The following is an 18,873-nucleotide window of genomic DNA, read 5'->3' on the forward strand; positions in this document are numbered from 1 at the left end:
GGCGCCCGAGGGCATCCACAGTGGTGGGTGGTCGGATGCGTGCCGCATTTTTCCACCGCCCCTGTCACTTCGCCAAGACGAAATGATAACGCCTTTCTCCGTGGCACCTTGGCACTCGCACCCTCTCTTTCCCATTCAGGATATGTCGAGGTCGGTGCGCCTATAAAAGGAAAGGACGGAGAACACGTAAAAGGGAGGAAAAAAAGGAAGAGGACACAGACGCTCACAGAAAAAAGCCCGACAACGCACACGCTCGAACCAGCTCAAGTCAAACTAGAACACGAGAGCCTCAAGCTCTCTATAAGCGGCTCTCTCTTGTAACCAGATACATTCTTGAAGAATTCCCTTCAAGGATAGATATAGCACTCACACAGGAGTAGGGTGTTACGCCCCCGTGCGGCCCGAACCTGTATAAACCCCGGTGCACCCATCTTTCTCGCACTAGGACGATCATCTCCCACCAGCCACTGCATTTATTTCCGTTTCCCGCTTATTTCCCAAACAAGCTCGTTCAGGATCATCCCCCCGGCCGAATCTCTAAAAAGGGGTCTCTCGGGATCCCTGCGACAGGAGTTCATCCTCCGACAGCTGGCGCGCCAGGTAGGGGAGACTCCGTTCTTCCTCGTCTATGGCGCCAAGGCAGTCCTCCCCTCCGAGCTCACTCTGGGCTCCCCTCGAGTGCATGCATACTCTGAGGGTGAGCAGGAACGGCAAAGACGCGACGACGTGGACTACCTGGAAGAGCGCCGGCGGCGTGCTGCTGTCCGGGCGGCTCGGTACCAGCAAAGTCTACGGCGTTATCATTTGCGCCATGTCAGGGCCCGGTCTCTCGAGGTGGGGGACCTAGTTCTCCGACGCGTCCAGTCGCGCGAAGGAATGAATAAGCTGTCCCCTGTGTGGGAAGGTCCCTTCACCGTGATCGCGGTCCCGCGGGCAGGTTCTTTCAGATTAGCAATGGAAGAAGGACAGCCACTCCCGAATCTGTGGAATATCGAGCATCTCTGACGCTTCTACCCATAGATGGTCGTGCTCGCAGCTCAGGTCGGCAAGGCCGGGGGCTTCTCCCCGTCCAAGCAGTCCAAGGGCTCCGCCCCTTGGGTAAGTCGCTATCACCCAACCTTGTAAATATTGTACATTCGGTATTTCAATAAGCAATCGCTATGTCAAAATATTTTTTCTGGATTCCGTATGTTTAATCTGTCTGGTGAGGTGCTCGGTTGTGCGAGAAAAAGTTCGCTCTCTCATTTTCCCCGCTGATAAAAGAATCCCAATCGGTATGCATGCGAGCAGTCGCCGCTGACTTATGTCCGGCGTGGTAGGCTGTGGTGTTCGGTGTCGTGGTAGGCTCCCGGGCACTACCGAGTTTCGGGGTGCTCTGGGTAATCCCATCGCTTGAGCTGCTCGAGTAGTCCGGAGCCCAGGCCCCAGGAGCGGGCTGTCGGTGCTCGGTCTGGTTTGTCATACCCGGGCGCCACCAGACCATAGGACCTCTGGGTTATGCCTCTGTCCGCTCTTGTCCGCCGGTTCGGGTATTCAAGAGGTCTCGGGTCGAAAATGAGAGCAGTCTATAGCAAGTACCGCACTAGCAGAGCGCGCCAGACAAATAAATTCTATATTCTCTCTTAAGTCACAGGCTGGCAATCACGAGCAGTTCGGCCACGAGGGCTTCACTACCCTGGTCTCTGGTTGGCCCCAAGGGTCCTCGGGTGATCCTACCACTTAGGCAGGGTGGTCGAGATCACCCGACCCCAGGAGCCTCGTACGCCTCTGGGCGCTCGGGCGCTCCATTGAAAGAATCAAGTTCCCGGGCACCCGAGCTCGGAAGCACATCCCTCCTGGATCGGTGGGCCGGAAGGCCGACAGCTGTCCGGTGAGTGGTTACATTCAGGCAAATCTGCTTTCAGTAAATTTATGTTCCCGAGTCATTCTCGGGGGCTCTCGCGCTTTAATCTGTTCGGCGAGGTGGTCTCCTCGCAGGCAAAACCCTGCCGTGTGTCTACTTTTTTCCTAGAACGACAGAGCGGTTTTTGTAGAAAGGAGAACCGCGCGTACGGTAGTATCTGACCGAAGCCCTTCGTGGTGGTCGTGGTGTTCGGTCCGCTTTTAAGGACCCCGAGCACTACCGAGTCCCTGGGTGCCCTGGGTAATCCTATCGCTCGAGCTGCTCGAGTAGTCCAGAGCTCAGGCCTCGGGGGCGGGCTGTCAGTGCTCGGTCCGGCCCGTTTTAAGCCCGAGCACCACCGGACCACGAAGACTCTTGGTCACATTCTCGCCCGCACGTGTCTCCCTTCTACTAACTGAGTGGTCGCAAGGTGAAAAAGTGTTCACTAGGCACGGCGTGTTCCGAGCAGGATCGATCTATCTCCCGGGCAAGGAAGTCTGTGTCTTTGTTTCTTAACTTAGGCAGTGCAGACTCGCAAGAGCTCGAAGGCCGACTACGCCAGCAACAGCGATCAGGACAACTTCATCCTCGGGGACGGGAAGGTCGGGAACGGCCCGACTGAGTACTCCCCGGGACTTCAAAGTGAAACACCAGAAGAAACATCAAACACTCAGAGAAACTGGAGTTGCGAGCCCAAGGAAAAGTTGCCATTAATATTCACAGGATATATACAAGGCATTTTCTAAGGGTTCACTCCTATCGAGACAACAAAAGAAAAAAAGGCTACAAAAGATCTAGTCGGCGGCAGAAGCGTCGGCTGAATCCTCTGAGTCGTCCCCGGGGGCTGGCTGGCGGTGGCACCTCTCGCCTAAAACCGGCCGCCACCATGGCGGCGGTACTCCGGACCGCCACCCGGGCGGCCTCTCCCTCAGCCTCGACCACTCCCTCCCGCGCTGGCTCCAGCGGGAAGTTTGGGTCCCTACTTCGGTAGCAGGCCAGGACGTGCTCGGCCACTGCATGTGCCAAGCCACGTCCCTCCCGGGCGGCAAGTTCCTGGACTGCCCAAGGCAGGGCCTCGAGGTGCTCGCAGACCTGCTGCAGCCCCAACACTTGTCGTGCGGGGCCGTCGCCCTTCTCACCTTCAACGAGCCGTCCGAGACCACCCTTCTCTACGGCCCGCCGCATCCGCCGGAGTATGTCTTCCAGCATATGCTCGAGGTTGACCCGCGAGACAAAGGCGGTCTCGAGCTTCTCCTTGGCGGCCCGCAGCTGTGCCTCAAGTCCCTGGTCCCCGACCGGACCGGAAGAACCGCCAACTGCTGCGGGAGCGGCAGCCTGCTTCGCCTTGGCCACCATCTCGGATAAAGCACGTTCACGGGAGGTCAGTTCCGCCTCGTGCTTCGCGTTCTGCTCCGCCCTGGTCGCCATGGCCGCCGCCACCGCGTCAGCCTCGCCCTCTCGATGACTCAGTTCGCCCTCTCGGTGACTTAGCTCGCCCTCCCGCCGGGCCAGCACGTCCTCCTACTGGACCACCGAATCCTCCCGAGCACCGAGATCCGATGCCGATAACTCATTGTCCACCTCCCGGATGGAGACGTCCTCCTCCCAGTGGCGGATCTCTTCTCTGATCTTCCAGAGGTCGTCTTCCCAGCGCTGGAGGTCGGCACGCGTCTTCTCGGCCGCGCCCTCCCGGCGGGTCAGCTCGGCTTGCCGTTCCTCCACCGCCTGCTCCCGAGCTGCGACTGCCACCTCCTTCTCCTGCGCCTGTCCCATCCTGGCAAGGGCCTCGGCAGCTTGCTGCTTCGACGCCTCAGCCAGGCGGGCGGCGTCTTCTCGTTCCCGCACGGCTTCCACGCGGATGTCTTCTAAGAGCTTCTGCTCCCGCGCGGCCGCCGCACGGGCCTCCTCCTGGGCGCCCGCCAGCTGCACCTTCTCCAACGCCAGGCGGGCGCGCTCAGCTTCAAGCTCCCCCTCTTTAGCGTTCACCGCTGCGCCCAGCCGCCCGACCGCTACTTGGACGCCTTCAATGGCGGCCAGGAAAGGGTCGGCGGGCTGGCCGGGCGTCGGTGGGGCCCAGGCTTCTCCGCAGGGTGCCTCCAGGGGGGCCGAGCTCACTGCAGGGCCCTGCACTGTCATCCGCCCCGGGCTCTGCCTGCCCGGGGTAGGTTCCGCCGGCCCCGGCAAAGCGTCCACCGTCATCCGCCCCGGGCTCTCCGCGCCCGGGGTAGGTTCCGACGGCGCCAAGGATCCGGACGTTTGCTCCGTCCTCCTCTCGGCCGCCGCCTCCGTCTCTCTCCCGCTGGCCGCCACGACGATTGGCGCCTCCGCCGTTTCGGTGCCCGCCTCCGTCGGAACGGCAGGCGGGCTCGGCTCTGGTCCCGGCACCCGCTCTTTTTTCGTCGCAGTAGCGCCTGCGGCCGGCCTACGGGAGACAAATGAAAAACGCCGAAGCTTAGTTCGGGCCAGAGATGCCCATGGAAAAGCAAGAAAGGAAACTCACCGATACCGCCATTTGGCCGCTGGGAGCCTGATGTCCGGGTCCGGCGCCGTCGGTCCGGACTCCTCCCACCGCCTCTTCCGCTGGGGGCTCGGCTGAACCGCTGCGCGGACCTCGGGCGCCGCCGTGCGGGCCTCGTGTGCCGCCGCGTGGGTCTCGGTTTCCGCCATGCGGGTCGCGGGCGCCGGTGCAGGCCCCATCCGCACCAGGCGCGGCTCCAGCACCGGAAATGCCGCTGCTGCCGTTGGCGACGGCGGAGAGTCTGGCACTAGGATCAGGGCCCGGGGACGCTTTCCCCGATCTCCCGGTGCCACCTCCTCGACAATTTCGGTGGCGCCCTCCTCCCTAGGACGGCGATTGCCGCCTGCGGTGGCCCCTTCGCCAGCCCGCGACGAGCTGCCAGCGACCTCCTCGCCAAGTAGCTCCTCCAGCCCGGGGAGTTCGGAGGCCTCGGGACTCCGGCTTCTTGGCCGGTCCACAGGCCCCTGGGCGTCGAACTCCAGCAGCCCCGCCATAATGGCCACCCGGTTGGGGTTGGCGCAGAGCGCCATCTCCGGCCACGGGAGCTCCGTCCGGCCCATGTCCTCCGTTCCGGTGATCACCCTTGTCATCCCCCGCAGTTCCGCCTGCCCCAGATCCCAGCTCGCGCCGATCTGGGTCCTGGTGATGTCCTCCGGCCCGGTATAGAACCAGCTCGGCCGGGCCCGCTCTTGCAAAGGCGCCAGCCGACGGCGCAGGAAGTCCACGACCACCATGACGGAGGTCAGCCCGGACTCGCGCAGCTCCAGGATGCGCTCCAACACCGGCTTCAGCCTCGCGTCTTCTGGTGGCGGCACCTCCCACGTCGATCGCCGAGGTTCCGCCGCCGCCTGCGGCAGCTTGAGGCGCTCATGGGGGTCAACGTCGACGAAGAACCAGTCCCGTCGCCACTCCTCCCACTTGCTGCGCAGCACCTGGGGAATGTAACGATCCCCCAGGCCGTCCCGGAGCCGAAGGTTGCAGCACCCCGCGACGTCCACCGTGGAGTGCCCCCTCTTCTTTCCCACCGGCCGAAGGACGAAGAAATGGTGAAGCAGCGTCGCCGACGGCATCACCCCTACGAACATTTCGCAGAGATGCGCGAAAATCGCCAACACCACCACAGAGTTGGGGCTTAGGTGCACCAGTTGAATGCCGTACGTCTCCAACACTTGCAGGAAGAAGCTGGAGAACGGCGGCACCAACCCCGCCGCCACAAAGGAGGTGAAGAGGACGGTCCGCCCAGGGACGGTCGTCGCCGGCGTCAGGCTCGCCGGCCTCACCACCACAGCACCCTCTTGCCCCTCCGGCACCAGCAGTTTCCTGATTTTGTCCGCCGCCTCCTCGTTCCTCAGACGAGACTCCGGCAAGATGCTGGCCGAAGCCTTGTCCCGGCGTCCTCCTCCAACCCTCGTCATCTCGGCAAAGATGGAAGGTGTCTTGGTGGTGGAGAGAGAGAGAAGGAAGGATGCTCCGGTCGCCTGAGAATTTCCTAAGGGCTTCGGAGCACAAAGAAGGCAAGAGCACAAGTGCGAGAAAGCGTAAAAAGGGGAACGGACCGATCCATTCCCCCTTTTATATCTCAAAATTCAAAAACTGCCGCACAAACGGTTCGCTCGGCGAAGCGTCGCCTCGATCGACGCAACTGCCAGGCGAATCTCCCGCCGATCGCGCGATGTCAGCGGCTGCCAGGCGTATTTTCCTCGATCTGCGCGGCGACCGCGCGTGCCGCCCGTATGGTCATCATACCCTTCAAAAGTTGTGTGGACACGCGTCCACTCATTTTCCCGTTGGGGCATACTTGAGGCCTGGGTCCGCAAGGGCCACCTCTCGAAAGGGTGACGCATGGCGTCTGCGCTAGCCTCGGCCTCGGCCGCGACGAAGGGCCCATTCGCAGTCTCCGTCCCGTCGCCTACCAATGGACCCGGGGGCTACTGTCGGTGTATTAGGAACCAGGGGTCCCTGAATCCCGAGACCGGGCCGGCCATCCGCCACATGTCACCATCCCGCGAGGTCCGCCCTGCAGGATAAGAAGAAACTAAGTCCCGGGGGAAGGTGCTCGAGGCCGTAGCCTCTAGGTTCCCGAGCACCCCAGTTCCCCAATGACCCGCAGAGTCCAAGTACCGGGAGGAAAGTGCTCGGAAGGTTTCTCACTTACCCCCGAGTACTGTAGTCCCCCGATGATCCAAATACCGAAGTGCTCGGGAGAGAGTGCTCGGGGCTGCACGTGGCAGCCCCCGAGGACTCGGTCCCCCGAAGGTCCCACCGAAGTGCTCGGGAGAGAGTGCTTGGGGCTGCACGAGGCAGCCCCCGAGGACTCGGTCCCCCGAAGGTCCCACCGAAGTGCTCGGGAGAGAGTGCTCGGGGCTACACGTGGCAGCCCCCGAGGACTCGGTCCCCCGAAGGTCCCACCGAAGTGCTCGGGAGAGAGTGCTCGGGGCTGCACGTGGCAGCCCCCGAGGACTCGGTCCCCCGAAGGTCCCACCGAAGTGCTCGGGAGAGAGTGCTCGGGGCTGCACGTGGCAGCCCCCGAGGACTCGGTTCCCCGAAGGTCCCACCCAAGTACTCGGGAGAGAGTGCTCGGGGCTGCACGTGGCAGCCCCCGAGGACTCGGTTCCCCGAAGGTCTCACCGAAGTGCTCGGGAGAGAGTGCTCGGGGCTGCACGTGGCAGCCCCCGAGGACTCGGTTCCCCGAAGGTTCGCGCAAGATCGTCCGACGACCCGAAGGGTCCCATCGTCGGGGTGTCAGCCAGTCAAAAGCCTAATACCGCATTTAATAGGCACGCGCGGCCTGACATCCTGACATCCTGACATTCTCAGCTGCCCACGCCCCAGTGTCAGACCCTGCCATGCACTGGCAGGGGGGCGTGGGTTCATTAAATGCACGGGTCCCGTTCCATTTCATCCGGGTGCCTCGGGATAACGTTGCCAGAATCGAAGCGCTCTGCCCGCCACCCTGTCCTGGCAGAAAAACAAGACAGGGTGGGCGCACCGGGCACCTCTGAGGCTGCCCGGTGGGCCCCCTTAATGGCGCCCGAGGGCATCCACAGTGGCGGGTGGTCGGATGCGCGCCGCATTTTTCCACCGCCCCTGTCACTTCGCCAAGACGAAATGATAACGCCTTTCTCCGTGGCACCTTGGCACTCGCACCCTCTCTTTCCCATTCAGGATATGTCGAGGTCGGCGCGCCTATAAAAGGAAAGGATGGAGAACACGTAAAAGAGAGGGAAAAAAGGAAGAGGACACAGACGCTCACAGAAAAAAGCCCGACAACGCACACGCTCGAACCAGCTCAAGCCAAACTAGAACACGAGAGCCTCAAGCTCTCTGTAAGCGGCTCTCTCTTGTAACCAGATACATCATTGAAGAATTCCCTTCAAGGATAGATATAGCACTCACACAGGAGTAGGGTGTTACGCCCCCGTGCGGCCCGAACCTGTATAAACCCCGGTGCACCCATCTTTCTCGCACTAGGACGATCATCTCCCACCAGCCACTGCATTTATTTCCGTTTCCCGCTTATTTCCCAAACAAGCTCGTTCAGGATCATCCCCCCCGGCCGAATCTCTAAAAAGGGGTCTCTCGGGATCCCTGCGACAGGAGTTCATCCTCCGACACCATTGCTGATCATGCGGACCCCACTGTCGGCCCGCCCAAGGTCCGGATCACCAGCGCCGACACTGACCGCAACATGCTCTTTCGCACCAGCAACCACCTTCGCGCTGCCCTCACCAACGCACGTTCGCGGTGTCACAAGTGCGGCTGCTACTCTTCGGATCGGCCCAAATCCACTCAGAATCGGTCCCTTAGCACTGAAGTTGTCGCGGGATGCAAGCCGACGTCGCCTCCGGAGCCCTCCGCGGTGCCGACTAACAACGCCGAGTCGAACCCCCACGCCATGCCCCTTCTTCCGCCTCCACCGTAGACCACTGTTGCGCTGCCCTCCCGCCTGGCCCCAACTGTCGGCAAATCCGGATGGATCCCAGTTGCCATGGTCGTCTACGTCGCCGCTGGTCACCGACGTGCCTCCCTACCCTACTCCCCTTGGCTTCCTTCCACGGCCGCCTATGCTCCTCTCTCTTGTTCGGTGTGTAGAGGTGGAGGGAGAGATGGGGCAAAGAGGTGAGAACGGCAGAGAAGGGAGGTGTGCACCGAGAAGAAAAAGGAAGAAGAGGGGGAGAAAGAAAAAAGGGCTGACATGTGGGGCCCACCTGCTAGTGTGGCAGACAAGTGGATCTCACCTATCAGGTAATGTTTTTCAGACGAAATCAGATGGAATTGTAGTTTTCTGGAACAACTACTCGAATAGTTGGGTTAAGTGCAATTTTTTAAAAAGTGGTGGTTTTGCGCCACGTTTGCCCCAAACTTTGTGGTTTTGTGCAATTTACTCCCATGTAAATCGATGACAAGTGGGTCATTCCAACAAATTCTTAACATTCTACATCATATAAATATTCTACTCTCTCCTCTTCAACAACCCCCACCCCACGCGTCGCTCCTAGTTGCTCAGCACGCCAACCCCCCCCCCCCCCACCCCCCGCGTCGCCCTGTGGCTCTGACCTGCCGCGTCGCCCCGCCGGCTAGCCCCGCCATCCCGCTTTGCCACGCCGCCTCACCTCACCCCGCCCCACCGCCCGTGGGTAAACAGGTATGCCCGTAGGTGATAGGTTTGGGCCAGCCCTTCGTCCGCAAGCATTCGCAGGTATATCCGCGAGCAGGTAAAAAATCGACGAGTACGATTATAAATGAGCACTACAATATCTACCATACTCAATTGCCATCCCTAATCAAGATGGAGTCTGATGCTTCCTGAGGTCAAGGTGTTGGTTCCCCTGTTGCCACTTGCCAGTGGTAAGGTTTAGAGAGTGTAATAAGGTAGCTCATGAGTTTACTCTATTAGTTGTTGTGCATAGCTTTGTGTGACCTGCGTAGACACCTACTTGTATTCATGAGCTCTTGCTTAACGATTGTAAGACCATCGTCAATTGTTTCCCTTTATTTCATTACTTTCCCAGCCCAAAATCTCTTTTTGAAGGGAATTCCTTCTCAAACTCGTTCCCTCCAGATTTCTGCACTCCAACAACATTCTATTCCTCATTCCCTTCCCTAACAGACTTACAATATTTCTTTCACGGCGCATACAATACAACTGTAATATATGTCTGTAATAAGTATTAGACATCACAACATTAAAAAAGACATGCAATTATCAGTCACCACGTACCAGAATCACGCATACAAGCATTCATTCTGTACTTCATCAGTGCCAACTAGAAATATATTGCACCAGTGACAACTAGAAGTCGAGTTCATACTTGCATCAGTGACTACTAGAAACATACAACGTTCTCACAAATTTATCGAAAAGCGAACAGTTCACATACATGCATGTTCAATATACCAAGTGATATCCATATATCCATATATATATATACACACACACACAAAGTGATATCATTTTTTACCAAAAGCTCGCAAGTGACATCCAAATATTGCATCTAAAGCTCACAGTGCACACCCATCAAGTTTGCGTACACAAAATCACTTCCAGAAATTCCAAAAGCAAAAGAAAAACATCTATGAGCAAGTTGTAATATATCGCTCAAAAGGACAGCATTGTATCATCAGCTTGAACATTCTTGCTAGCTAGCACCGCCCAGCACTACCTGCAAAAAAGAATACCATGCAATCAGTTGCAATTTGCATAAATGACAACAAACCTGCTAGCTAACATATGCTAGCTGACTGAAAATTGAGCTATTTTATACAACATGGATTGATACAATTGTGTCAAAAGCATCTTCTTTTACTGCAAAGTAGCACTCAACAAATTATTTAGATATGCAATTGGAACCTTTTCTACTTAATGACCTAGATTTAAACGATCATGGCAAGGCAGATTATCTATCCATGCACATAAGCCATGCATTGCTGCTGTGGGAGCTGTGGAGAACTGAGAACATCATGCAAGTATAATCAATTAAAAGGACAACGGTGATAAGCTGCAAGAAACTGCAACACTGCTGTTTCTCAACCATCTCATAATTATTTTTCTTTTTCTTCCAGGAAATTCCATATGTACTCCTGTTTTAGATATGTGCGAAGATAAACTACACATACCACCATAAGTTGCATCTAATGAAAATTTTCAGGATAGCTCATCCCATTCATCCACTTATTTTAATTCTACACTCTCATGTCTTTTATAATCGTTGCATACATAGACAATTAGAAGGCCCCAATCAAATTTGAAATAGCTCATCTAATTCTCTCGAGGCTATCTGTGAGCAACCATCCAAATTGTTTTCTAATTAATCATTAGTAATGATCTGTAATATAATCACATCCATAACTATTAACCAGAATCCAATTCTGATAATCCCAGCACGTGTTTTATGCTTAAGATCGGAACACATGTATTTGCAATATATAGCATCACAACAAAGCTTAAGAAAGAGTAAGTAATTAAATTATATTATAAGTTTTTAAGCACTTAACTATTTACACAATTTACAACAAAGGGAAGCTAGGAGGATAAAGAACAGATCACCTCCTAATCAAAACTAGAAACTATGCAGCGGATGATAACACCTATTAACACCAAAAACTAGATGAAACCATATGCCCTTAGATTTCACCTAAAAGCACACTACACGAGTAGTTTGCACTACTTATTCCCGCCACCTACATTGGCGGGTATAAAGTAGCCAAACACGACTTCTCACTGACAGTACTTGAAATAGCAGCGTGAGTATGAAAGTACTCATAAGACTTAATCCATAATTGGTATATATAATAACCCGACTTCAAGGATTATGCATTTAAGTCATTAGCAAGGAGTAGGTCACAAAGTTAAGTAGATCTATAAAGCGTAAGCAACATAACACCTATGTGTGAGCATATATACTTAACTCAAAACACATCTATCCTGCACATAAATGTAAAAGGAACTATCTCATATAATCAATAATCCTCAACAATCAAACCCAACATACTATGTCATATCCTCAAATTCGGAAACTCTACGACCGATGCGGATGGACAGAAGCATACTCATAACCGGGAGCGCGGTAATTCGTGTTCTTACATCCTGCATAGTGGTACAACTTTACCCACACGACTCGGGTCCATCTTCTTTCCCCCTGAGATAACCTTTCTCATACCCAAACTAACCACTTGCATATGCCCCTATGGCACCGGGGTTACCGCGAGCGTGTCTCGGACACCTCTGGCTCCCCACCACATTGCTTCTCTTTTATTTTTCTTACACGTCATAGGGACGCACGGCAAGCGTCAACACGGTGTATGATACCCAGCTCATTGGTCCATTATCCGTATGTGGTTGTACGAAAAGTGCTAAAGCCAACGGCACTGACGGACGGTGCTTAAACGATGCAAACAGTCTATAGCATCCATGTTTCACTCCTGACCTACCCCTAGCACCGTCCACATCTTGTCTCATCTCACATCTCATTGATCCCACATCATTATCATTGTAATTGTGAACAATAAGTAAGCCCTAGCTCACGAATAATGGTTGAATCATTGTCCATCTTCTACTAAGGACATATGCATTGCTAAGTATTTTGAATAAATTTTAAGTTAGACATTAACTATGTGATTAAGGCTACGAGGATATGGATAATCAACAACCCATGATAGAGGTAATGCAAATCAATATAGGTTCTACTCATATAAGTCCGACATCAACTTGCTGCTATGCAAACGTACATAAGCGACAACTTATCATTTTAGATTCCATTCAATTCAAACAAGGTGCAATATGCTTAAATGCTTGCCTTGCTGCTCTGATGTTTGACTGATACTTCCAACGCAACACTCACAGAACTCAGGTAGATTGGTGTCGCCTTCACTCGCTTGGATCTTCATCGCAACGCTCTCTAAACAAATCAAGAACGCATCGCATAAACAAATGAATGATGGAAAAATGTGTGAATGATGCATGCTTGGATAATACTAGAGCGTCGTGTTTTGAAAACATTTGTAAAAGACAATCAAATTATTAGGGTTCCAAAGTTTGAAACCCCGAACAAGGTAACCTAAGTACACATAGTCTTGAATGGTTGACGGTCAGACTAATATGGAAGTGTCGGTCAGACCGCGAGCGTGTAGAGAGTTTAGGGCCCTGACAGTCAGACCGCCGACCAACGATCATACCAACCCTAACGACGGTCTAACTCCTAAATTCAGATATTTTGAACCAACATACTGGCGGTCAGATCGACCTTAGTAGCGGTCAGACCCCCAGACCCTGCCGGTAGCACCTTCACAGGGTCACCAACGAGGACTCCGGTGAAACCTTCGACAATGAAGGGCACCCAAGTACTCCATAGGACTAAGGGGACGTATTCTACGATTGTTCAGGCGACATGCACGGTCCGAACATGTAAAACCCCAAAAATGAGGTCTAGATCTAGTATTCACTATGGTTTCATGGCGAAAATCAAAACGGCGATTACCTAGGGCTAGGAAACGACGGGAAAATGGTAGGGGGGTATTTACCTCGGCGTAGAGGAACTTTGTATTGGATCGAAATCCTCCAGGAAAGCTTCGGTCCATCGATTTGACTCCCGAAGGGTGAATGAACTCGCGGAGGAAGAAACGGCGAGGAAACCCCTCCGACGGGGAGGAAAGGGGGAAGAAGCTTAGGGAAGTCCTCCGAGAAGCTCGTGGGAGTCCCTACCTCTGATCGCCAATCATCGACACGTCGATTTGGAGCTCTCTCTCTCTCTCTCTCTCTCTCTAGGGTTTGTTGGATTGAGAGAGTGAGAGTGAGAGGCAAATGAGAGAGAGGAGTGAGAGGCAAATGAGAGAGAGGAGTGAGAGAGGCGATCGGCCACTTAAGGGAGCCTCTGTGCGCTGGCGATCAGACCGCAAGAAGGGTCGGTCAGACTGTGAGAAGCCCACATGGAAGCCTACATGGTTTTCCACCTGGCGGTTAGACTGTAGTTGAGCCCAATCAGGTCGCAAGAAAGGTTTTTGCTGAATTTTCTTCTAATTTCCTCCTCTCTTTTTTCTTCTTTCTTTTCTCCAAGGTATTTAGTGTCTTCATATCTCTTACTATACTATTTTCACTCCCAAAATATCCAAAATAATAACTAATCATATAAAATATACTACCATAATGATTATACATGCTTAGTCCCGTAATTAGCATTTTGGGATGTGACACTATCATACAGTAAATCACATGTTGGGAAAAAAAATTCTCAACTGAATCTATGCTGCAGGGTAAAATTTATGCAAGGTTCTACAAGATAAGCAAATCATCAAACACCTAACATTCGATAATAAAACAAAGATGCCCATATATGAGATGTACATGAATACACAATGTGCACAGGGGGCTAGCCAGATCCGACGATGGCGCCTGGCCGGGGGATGGCTGCCGAAGTTGCTCCTGCAGGGAGGTAAAGTCAGGTTGTTTTGCAGACGCAGGGGGTTGGGCGAGGGGGATCTGAGGAGGGGGAAGTAAGGGCACGCAGCAGGAGCTCGCCCTGGTGGCTGGTTGCTGGCCACTGGCTCCAGGCAACGGAGCGCCACCATGTCAGTCGTGAGCAAGCAAGGGAGAAAGTGGATCGAGCAGGGCGTGCATGAGAAGGAACGGGTGGGAAGAGCAAGGATGAAACCACCTCTGATAGCCCCTTGTTGTCGCCGCCAACCTTCTGCTACCCTCCTCACGAGCGCCATCGTCGCCGCCCCTCGCTTCTGCCTCTTCCACCCAAGCACATGACCGCAATGTCCAGCCCCTACCCCGCTCGGCATCTTCACAAGGGATAAGAGAGAGGTTCCATGCCCCCGTGGGAACCTCTCACCTATCCCGCCACGCGCCAGCCTTTGATGGGAAGCCATTGGAGTCCTATGGCCATTCTCATCGAGGTCTCTTTCCTTTCACAAGGGGAACAGAAATCATGACAGAAATCCTTTGAAGATGTCTAATAACTTTGGTGATTAATTTATAAAGCTCTTGTTTTTCCCCCGAGAAAGAAACTCTTTTGACCCGCCATCTCTTTCCCCGGGTAACCTCCTTTTCTTTTTAGGAACAGCTCAAGCAATCTCTCATCTCCTCACCTCAGATTCAACCCATGATCTAACAAAAAGAAAAATACATTCGTGGATATTAAAGCCCCAGAAGTACCCTTTCTCCTTTCGCATATCACCTTCTCCCATCAACATCTGCAGAATCAAAAGCACTTGCACGGTAGCAATTCCAAAACAAGATCTTGTTTAGGATTCGTCACGACTTCGACACGGCGCGCGGCTTCCAGAAACCATCCATTTTAAGCACTGGTACTACTTCGCCAGTGTCAGCCGCGAGACACGGCGCCAGGAGCAAACGGCACACAGCTCTCCACGCCTTCCCCTGATTTTCCTGGTGCGCAGCGGGCCCCGCCCGTTGTGCCGACCCCACGTCCCCATCAACGATCGAGGCGGCGGTTCTTCCCCCTTTACGGCCTCACCACACGGCCGGCGCGCGTCGCCAGCCGACCCCAGCAAACGCATCCCGCGTCCCGTCCTCCCGTCTTGGCACGCCGCGTCTGCCAACAACGCGGGGCCCGGGTAGCCTGTGCACCCCACCCGTCATTGGCGTCGTAGCAGCCGGTGGGGGAGCAGGGAGTAGCGTCGTTGTTGCCACGCCACGCGCTGAGTCGAACGGCGACCGGTACGACGAAAAGGCCCCCATTTCTCACGCGCTTCCTCTCCTCCCCGATAAGAAGCTTCGTCGCCGTCTCCTCCCCCTCTTCCTCCTCTTTCTCCGTCGCACCAAAATCCTCCCCGTATCAAGAGAAATATAAAGTAGCTGAGGTAAAAGGCTGCGAGCCGGCGAACTACGCAAGAATTTTTCTTCCCCGGAGAGAAAATCAAAGAACATCGGGACATGGTCCGGCTGGTGCCGCTGCTGCTGTCGGAGTCGAGCAAGGAGGGGGACAGGAGCGTGGATAGCTCAAGAAGAGGGAAGGCACAGTGAGCTCCGAAGAGGTGCCAGACGCGTGTAGCCCGAGCAAGGGTACGAGGAATCAAATCAAGCCATGGACTCGGAGCACTGGATCTCGCGCCTGGCCGCCGCCAAGCGGTTCTACGCGGCGCAGCTCGGCCACGTCGACGGTGAGGCCGCCCGGCCTTTCCTACTCCTCGTATTCTTCCCTCGTTTCATGCGAGTGATTTTGTTATTGATTTGCGGGGTTGTTGTTGGATTGGGTGCAGATATGCCGGGGATGGAGGAAGTCGAGATGGAGCTGGAGGACGACGGGGACATGGAGATGGAGATGGCGCTGGAGCTGGGGGAGGCGACGTGGCCGGATGTGGCCTGCCCCTACTGCTACGAGGACCACGACGTCGCGTCCTTGTGCATCCACCTCGAGGAGGACCACCCCTACGAGCCCCACGCCGCGGTGAGTCAGCTCGCCGTCTCGCCATGCCCTGCTGAGCCTTTGACGTGATACGCAGAACTATCCCTCTTGCTTATTTCCCCGATTAGAGCTGGAGGAAACGTTGTAGCTTATCGCTTGAGGGGTTGACCTGACGAATGAGCTCAGGAGGTTTGTTATTTTTGATAGACTGATAGTAATCATGTTGGGGGATCTTTTGAGTACTGGGGAGTATACACAAAGCTCCTGCTGTCTTGACTCTCCGTGTGCTGACTAGTGGACAGATGCTATAGCAGAACCAAGGTTCAGTCAATTACTGAGCTGAAGCTTACGGCGTAGGCTTCAGAGTTTGATGCAAAGAAGAGCGCTTCAGACTGGAAAATTGTGAATTGCGGACAAATGGAATGTTGGAGCCATAGGGGCTTGGAGTGGAAAGAATGTAGCTTAGTCCGAGATTTAGCTTATTTGTGTGCTTTAGACTACAGAGTCAAGGAGCCTACCCCAACTTGTTTGGGACTGAAAGGCTTTGTTGTTGTTGTAAGACTACAGAGTCAAGGACCATATAATTCCTCTAAGAAATTTAGATGTAGCTTGAGTGCTTGAACAAGGTTTTGGATCAATTGCTAACCTTTTCTAGTTCCATAGTTCTAAAATTTCTCAAGTGTTCTGCTTGAACTTGAAGGTATTGTATTGAAAATGAAGTGGTTTACTGTCTTGCCTTTTATTTGATTGTGAAAATAGTGCTTCTATCATAGTGCATAATACGCATTTGTGCACCATACCCTCTGGCCAATTGCTAGTGTCTGCTCTAAGAACATTGGAGAAGGGAACGGATGAGTGTATAAAGAATATTTTCATCAAACTGAGGTCTGATTAATTAAGTTCCTGACTACACGAGTTAGGGGCAGTAATCCTCTTATGATGCACCCTGTGTTGTTCATCCAGTTTGAGCTACATAACCTATATTTGACTGTAGGCAAAAAGATGCAGGTGCTTGCATGTCTGGAACACTTGAAAGCTTATGGGGGTAGTTTCTATATGTTTAAACGCGTGAACTGATTTCATTGGACTGAGAGGCGAAAGTTTGGATAATGAATTCAATTATCATATCTTATTTGTTGTGTCCAAGAAATGAAAATGTAATCTTAAAAAGCTACCTGCTTGTAACAATGATAGTATCACCTCAGTTTAAGTGATCTGATGCTCAACAAAATTAACCGCGCACTTCCAAGCAGCCAAAATAACCCCTTTTTGTCTTAAAAATGTACCTGCTTGTAACAAGGATAGTATCACCTCAGTTTAAGTGGTCTGATGCTCAATAAAATTAACCGCACACTTCCGAGCGGCCAAAATAGCCCCCCTTTTATCTGTCTGCCTCTACGCCAGGTGTAAATTCAAATTTGAGCACCTTGTACTGCTTTTGTTTATGTTGCACTGTTAGACTGTGACTGTTAGCAGAAATTGCTCTCTTCTCATTTTCCTTTTTACTTTCATTTCAGCCCTGCCCCATTTGCTCCCAAAAGATTACAAGAGATATGCTCAACCATATCACCATGCAACATGGTTACTTGTTCAAGGTTCTCCCTCTCCCTCCCTCCCTCCTTCTCTCTGGAATAATATTCTTGTTCAAAGCCGGAAGTCTTCTGACACCCTATATTTATTTGCCAAATGCAGAATGGTCACAGGTCTCGCAGATTTATCATTCCTGAGAGCCATGCAATTTCTTTACTGAGCCGAGATCTACGCGGTACTCATTTACAGGCTCTTCTAGGGGATGGTCATAGCCGCAGATCAAGTAACACAGCAACCACAAACATTTCCAACGATCCTCTTCTTTCATCATTTGGCCTGAGCTTCGCAACATCAGATGCACTGGAACCATCAAAAGCACCATCTTCTATTCCAGATGCTGCCTCAGTGCGTAAAGAGACACCAACTCAGCCTTGGGAATCAAGGTATATTACTCCTTGTATAAGTTTAATAATCCTGCCAGATGCTTTGTGAGTTTTTTACATTTATTAGCCTAATAAAATGCTAGCATGGCAAAGTTACCTCCTGCTGTGGTGAGACCTGAATTTTGTAGCTGTTTTATAAAGTGATTGCATGTCTGATTAAATTTAAACAATCTCATTATGGCTATTGCTATTCTCGTTTGTATTATTTTCAACTTTGTTGATGTTTTTGAATCATTGTACTTGCACATTTGTTTCTTGGTATAAGCTGTTGCCTTGGTGAGGATAGGAGTTGCACTATGATAGTTTCACGTACAACATACTTTTCCATTTAATGAAAACAATGTTGCCCTTAAATGGAACTGTGGCAAGCAATTCTTAATACCCTCAACATCTCTGCACTAAGACTAACAAGAATCACAGGGGTACACTGACAGAGAATTCTCTTCGTTTTTAAAGGATGCACATTTGGGCCATTTGAGACAGGGTTTCACTTCATTGATGTCGTATATTTTTACTTCTTGTTTATATATATGTTAAGTGATGTGATGTCAAGTTTCAAGGAGCTGCTTTAAATCCCTATGTATGAAATATGTGGATTTCAACATTTGCTCTATTTCAATGGCAGTATTGATTCGTCTCTCACGTGCGAGGAAAGGGAACAAAAGCGGAAACAAGCCACTGACAGAGCAACGTTTGTGCAAGGCCTGGTGCTCTCAACTCTATTTGGAGACTGACTGTTCAAACAGCCCTAGTTCTTGCTAGATGGGTGCTTCCTTGCTCTTCCACATAGATTGATAGTGCTCCACAAGGGTTGGTGGGTCTAACTCCGACAGCAGGGGATGCGCCTCTGGAAACTGCAGTCCTGTTCTTCTTTGTTCCGGTAAAGCGCCAAGTTCATTTGGTCCTGAGCTTAATTAAGCTAGCTGTTGTACCTTTGTTTTATCAATTTATCAGCCAGTAATTCCTTAGCTGTAACTCATTGGTACACTATGCACCAACATACATAATAGTTGTAACATCTACTACTATACAATTAAAAAATGGCACTTGTATGAGAGCAGTTGCAGAAAGCAAGTCCTTGTAAACAACTCCAGTATTGTCAGAGACACGAAGGCTGCGGTTGGACCAAGG

At 52.6% G+C, this 18,873-nt stretch overlaps 1 protein-coding gene across 1 annotated transcript; it reads left to right on the forward strand.

Moving 5' to 3' along the window:
• Positions 1–15,117: 15,117 nt before the first annotated feature.
• LOC133908453 (protein DEHYDRATION-INDUCED 19 homolog 3-like) lies at positions 15,118–18,799 on the forward strand. The gene is made up of 5 exons (XM_062350489.1): positions 15,118–15,524; positions 15,624–15,811; positions 17,287–17,364; positions 17,462–17,742; positions 18,368–18,799. Exons 1-5 carry the CDS (start codon positions 15,449–15,451, stop codon positions 18,474–18,476), a joined length of 732 nt encoding a protein of 243 aa, XP_062206473.1. The 5' UTR covers positions 15,118–15,448; the 3' UTR covers positions 18,477–18,799.
• Positions 18,800–18,873: the final 74 nt, after the last annotated feature.

The sequence above is a fragment of the Phragmites australis genome, chromosome 2 (genome assembly GCF_958298935.1).
Source record: "Phragmites australis chromosome 2, lpPhrAust1.1, whole genome shotgun sequence".
Classification (NCBI taxonomy): domain Eukaryota; kingdom Viridiplantae; phylum Streptophyta; class Magnoliopsida; order Poales; family Poaceae; genus Phragmites; species Phragmites australis.